The sequence below is a fragment of the Trichechus manatus genome, unplaced genomic scaffold, assembly GCF_000243295.1.
Source record: "Trichechus manatus latirostris isolate Lorelei unplaced genomic scaffold, TriManLat1.0 scaffold00033, whole genome shotgun sequence".
Taxonomy (NCBI): domain Eukaryota; kingdom Metazoa; phylum Chordata; class Mammalia; order Sirenia; family Trichechidae; genus Trichechus; species Trichechus manatus.
The window spans coordinates 5,686,127-5,692,126 of record NW_004443969.1 but is presented as its reverse complement, the minus strand read 5'-3'; the positions used below and the strand labels follow the sequence as shown (position 1 = coordinate 5,692,126).

Genomic DNA, 6,000 nt, shown 5'->3' with positions numbered 1-6,000 from the left:
AGCCCCATAAAACAAAACGGGACTAATGAGGCACAGCAGTCCAGGGACAAGGACTAGAAGGCAGAAGGGGACAGGAAAGCTGGTGATAGGGAACCCAAAGTTGAGTAAGGACAGTGTTGACGTGTAGTGGGGTTGTTAACCGTTGTCATAGGGCAACATGTGAACTAACTGTTTAATGAGAAACCATTTTGTTCTGTAAACCTTCATCTAAAGTGAGAACAGCAGCACAACTGGAAGAACATAATCAATGTCACTGAACTGTGCATGCAGAAATTTTTGAAATGGTGTATCTTTGGCTATGTATATTTTCACCAAAAAAAGAAAAAGGTCGAGAAGGGAGACGGTTGACATGTCATGGGGTTGTTAACCAATGTCATAAAACAATATGTGTACTGATTGTTTACTGAGAAACTATTTGTTCTGTAAACCTTCACCTGAAGTACAATAAAAAAAAAAATCTTAGGAGCCCTGGTGGCACAGTGGTTAAGACCTATGGCTGCTAACCAAACGGTTAGCAGTTCAAATCTACCAGCCACTCCTTGGAAACCCTATGAGGCAGTTCTACTCTGTTCTATACGGTCACTATGAGTCAGAATCGATTCAACAGCAATGAGTAAGTTAAATCTTAAGGAAGGTGGAGCACTCACTCCCTATCTGTTGCTAAAAACCCACAACTATCCCCCTTCTTTGAAGACTTGTCCTTAGAGAGCAAACAGGTCTACCTTCCCAGGAAGTTCCCACCCCACACCCTCTGCAGCAATGACTGGTAGGGGATTTACAAGGTTGGCTGTCATGGCTCAAGGCCAGGACAACTATGAGGAGTGTCCAGACACCCAGACTCCCCAACTGCCATGAACTGGACCAAACCTCAACTTTACCTGAGACCACATGGTTCTTCCCCTTGTCTAACCTGCCTCCCTCACTCACTTCCCAGTTTTTCCTGCACAGTACTCCCTCAATAAATTATCCACAGTAAATCCCTGTCTCATATCCTGCTTCTAGGGAGCCCAAATTAAGACATTCCGTGATAAAAATAAAAACAAACAAAAACTTACACATACAGAAGGGATTCATAACCTCAAAATGCTTGGTTAGCATTAAAAAATTATTCTAATTAAAACACAAAAATTTGGCATTATTAAGAGGCAAATTTATCTTGCAGTCCCTGAACTACCAAGTCTACAATTCCCATATAAATTAACAACATGCCATACAGCTCTCTTTATTCTCTAGGGACTAAGGCACAAACCGCTTCACCTATGAGCTGGAATTGACTCGACGGCAATGGGTTTGGTTTTTGGGGTTTACTCTCCAGTCCCTCCAGAACCTGGCCCTGCATACCTTCCTGTTCTCACCAAGAGAACTCTCTAGCAAAACGGGATTGATGTACTCACTGCTGCCTGTTATGCCTCTGCTCATACTCCCTTACCTGAAGAACCCTGTTCCAATCCTAACTTATCCAAATTCTGTCTATTCTAAAGCCCAAATCAAATCAACTTTACTTTATGTATCATGTCACAGGTGAAGAGGATCAATATGAGTTACATTTCTACATTCGCTCTCTCATAAGAGTAAATTAAGCATTTTTTTTTTTTGAAAGTTGCCAATGTTAAAAACTCATAGTGACCCTATAGGATAGAATAGAACTGCCCCATGGGATTTCCAAGGCTATTATCTTTACAGAAGCAGTCTGCTACATATTTCTCCCGTGGAGCTGCTGGTGGGTTTGAACTGCTGACCTTTCAGCAGATGGCAATTTAGTTTAATTTTTTTTTTAAAAAAAGTGTCAATATCCCACCCATTTATGTATAATAAGGACATTCAAAGAACAGTAGCATTTCATCTCATTCCGGGTAGAATATTCTATGACTCTACAATAAAACATCATTAAAAGTATCACATTTACAGGTATAGTTACTGAATTCTATACTTGTACGATCACTCAGTCTGGTGATTTTACAAATGTTTTATTTTTGTTAGTCTTCAGGTGAAGGTATTCAAACTATTTGCAGCAGAAAATCTTTTTTAGAAGCAGAACTGTTCAGCTAAATCAGCAGAGGAGTCCGAGAACCAAGCTTATACATGCAACTCTGCCTCCTCCTAATCTTCCCAGGACCCTCTGTAAATCAGAGTTTGGAAGCCACTCGTCTAGTCCAACTTTCTCATTTTCCAGACGACTGTAAGATAAATGAAGTCACAACAGCTAGAATCCAGATCTAAGCTGCACTTTGAACTCTAATCATCAGGCTTCTTTATCTCCTGATTTTCAAATATCTTTTCTAAGAGATCTTGTCAACGTGCTCTTTCCTTGCAATCCTACACATACCACAATTTCTTTAATGAGCTGATTTTAGGCAAAGGAGAATTTATAAATCAGATTAGGTATTTTATTTACCAAAATCTAAGTATTGGTGCCAGAACCTACAATTAAGTAATTTGAGAATCTATGTCATAAAAGAATTGAAGTCTTAAAGATAAAATGTACAAATGGGGAAACTTTAAATGGCCCCAAAAGGTTCAATGTTAAAAAAAAATAACGTGTGTGTGTGTGTATATGCATATGTACATATGTGTATATATATATATATATATAATTTGAGGGCAGTTTCTACAATCTTATGCTTCAAACAATTCAAAAATGGCCAAATTATAATACAGCAGGTATACTCCCATATGCTTACAATAGCATCCTTCTGTCATGTCAATGACATGTACCTAACTCACAAGCTGAAAAAATTACTGCGAAAAAGGTGTTAGGAGGAGTTTCTTTCTCTGCCTCACATCGGGGAATGGGTACTTCCTCACAGAAGTGCACAACTATGTAGGACATGGTAAGGGAAAAATACTGAGATTGGACTTTAAATCTTTAAGGTCTAGTCCATCCCTAAACCCCTACGATTTTAAAGAAAAAATCATATGGGGGGAGAAAAAGACTTCCCTCTTCCCCTCCAAAAACAAAACCTAAGTTAATCATTTAGAGTAAATGGCCTTACAAATTAAACATATTCTTACCAAAGAACATGGGAATATCCAATTTATCTTCTCTGTCTACTTTTCTCTTAATCATAACAATATAGACAGCATAAAGCATAGCTCCAACAAGAGACCAAATGCAACCTGTAAAAGTCAATACAATGACTTAAAGAATTTCATTCATTAACTCTTTCAACACTGACTTATTTAAAATCTAATAATGTGACAGATACTGTTCTAAGCAATGAGTATACAAAAATAGAAAAATAAAGTATACCCCACCCCATCCATGTCCTTTAGCAGTAAAGGAAGGAGTTTAATGTATAAACAAATAAATGCAAAAACAGTCACAAGGCTCGGGAATACATTATAAGATGAAACACATATGTGTGCAATACTTTGTTTTTTAATTTTGAAATGCATACTTCCTATTTTTTCCTACATAAACAATTTTGACACTTGACACTGTCCAACTTTACGATGCTTCTTTCCATCTCTAAAGCGTTGTTTACGTTGTTCTACCCACCCCGGTAGCACTCCCTGTATCATCTTTATTTTCCACCATCGTCATCCGGATTTTCTAGGCTCTGTTAAAGTCCCACCTCTGTCACAAAGCATCCTCTCTGTACTCCACTGAACTTCTATCTAATGTGTCTTCTGTTTTAGACAACATCATACTATGGTTACATACGGTATCAATTTATTGTCGAGTTGCTTCATTTTTTAAATCTCATATACTAAACAAAATTTAGAACTCCTAGAAAACTTTAAACACATAATTTATACTATTTAATGCTCCACAATATTTAACATAATGCTGGGTTCACAGTATGTGAATAATAAGCATCGGTTCTCTTTAATTCATTCATGTTGCACTCTCAAAAACATTTAAGTAGGTCTTTAAAAACAGTCAAATACATTTTTAAGGCAGTGAAACTATTCTGTATGACATGGTAATTGTGGATACATGACATTACGCTTCTGTCAAAACTGTACAACACAGAGTGCACCATAATGTAAACAACAGACTTTAGCTAATAACGTATCAATACTGGTTCATCAATCGTAACAAATATATCACACTAATGCAAGTTGTTAGGGGGAAACTGTGTGTGTGGGTATGTGAGTATGTATGGGGGGGGCCGGCTATGGATATGGAAACTCTATACTTCTGTGAAACTCTTCTGTAAACCTAAAATTGTTCTAAAAGATAAAGTCAAATAACGTGCTATTGGCTAAGTGACCATATTTAATACTTTAATCAATTATCCATATAACCAATGTTTTATTAAATAAGATTTTTTATTACTTTCAAACTTTTTTTTAAAGCAGGGGGGAACCCTTCAACAAAATCTTGTATACATATCCACTGCCGTCGAGTCAATTCTGACTCATAGCAACCCTACAGGACAGAGTAGAACTGCCCCATAGAGTTTCCAAGGAGCACCTGGTGGATTCGAACTGCCAACCTTTTGGTTAGCAGCCACAGCTCTTAACCACTATGCCACAGTGTTTCCAAAACAGTACTGTGTCAGAAGTGGGATTCGAACCCACCCTCCATTTGCAGACCAGAAACCCTGAGCACAGGAAGCAGAAGCTTGAGTCTGGAGCCTCAGACCACTTAGCCATCCTGACACGACCCCATACACAACAACAACAAAAACAAAAATATATATACATATATTTATATATATACACACAATATATATATTGTTTCACATACACAAAGCTGTTCTAGGGGAGAAAGTGGTGAGGTAGTTCAAGGAATAGCTCACTAGGCAACAACTAGGAATAGTTTAGAAAAAAGTATTATGTTCAAAATAACCAGAGGGAAACCATTAAGCTGGGCTCCAATTACCTTTGTTTTTGTTAAATCTAAAAATGAATAAAAAACTAGGTGTTCACCACAGTGTTAAGCTGTTTCAGGTAAGAAGCAACAGTGAATGGTAAAATTAGTGGCTGAAAGTATGATAAAAGCAGGATATTTGTGTAGTATGTAAGTATCTTCCTACAAAATATTTATTACTCACAAAATTAGTAACTTTACACTGGCAGACACCACCTTAACCAAGTGATAAAGTTAACATCACTAGTAATAAGACAAATCAACATTATGTGCTTCCTAATACACTAACCAAGACATAAACTCACTTCTGTAGTATTCTTAACAAAATGCACAACTTGAATGTAACAATAAGGAAATATCAAACCAACCCAAACTGAGGGACATTCTATAAAACCACTGGACAGTACTTCAAAACTGTCAAGGTCATGAAAGACAAAAAAAGACTGAGGAACAGTCCCACACAGGAATCTAGGGAGACATGACAACTAAATACAAGTGAACCTAGACTAGAAAAAGAACATTAGTGGGAAAATGGTGAAATTCAAGAAGAGTCTACAGATTAGATAATAGCATGTATCAATGTTAATTCCTGATTTTTATAACTGTACTGTAGTTATGTAAGATGTTAACATTTGGAAAATCTGGGCAAAGGCTATATAGGAATTTTTTAAACTATTTTTGAAGTTTTAAATATTATTTCAAAAGGGACGATTAAAAAAAAAGTCTTGTTAGTCTGTTAGCGTTGACGTCGTTTTGACGCTGTTTACCCTAGCGGAGAAGGGCGGGTGTGAGCACATGTGTGCAGGATGTGCACAAAACTTTCTTGTTCACTCTAGCAGAGAGAATGCAAAGTCAGGTACTTACCTATAGTATCTCTTCCAGCAGATTTTTCAGATCCTGACAGGTTTACCAGTACAACACCTCCTATGCTATGAGAATAATACTCATTACTGATGAGCAATAATAAATTTAAAAGGATAATCACAAAGATAAAACTACTTACAAGTGATCGAGACTAATCTTAACTTTAGGTAAAATTGTCGAAGAATGTAGCGATTTAATTAATAACACCTAAGCAGTATGTGTCAGGCACTATTCTAAGTGCTATGCAGAAAAAAAACAAACCCGTTATCACCAAGTTGATTCTGACCCATAGGGATCCTATAGTGCTACACTTGTAG

General features: G+C 37.0%; 1 protein-coding gene across 3 annotated transcripts in view; it reads right to left on the bottom strand.

Moving 5' to 3' along the window:
• Nucleotides 1–6,000, bottom strand: part of SLC35F5 (solute carrier family 35 member F5) — a 48,448-nt gene that overhangs the window by 22,565 nt on the left and 19,883 nt on the right. For all 3 annotated transcript variants that reach the window (XM_004375078.2, XM_023730181.1, XM_023730182.1), the window contains 2 exons: nucleotides 5,684–5,748; nucleotides 3,013–3,117 (listed from right to left, as the gene is read on the bottom strand). In XM_004375078.2, the coding sequence (XP_004375135.1) occupies nucleotides 3,013–3,117; nucleotides 5,684–5,748 (170 nt within the window). The remainder of the gene's footprint in view (nucleotides 1–3,012; nucleotides 3,118–5,683; nucleotides 5,749–6,000) is intronic.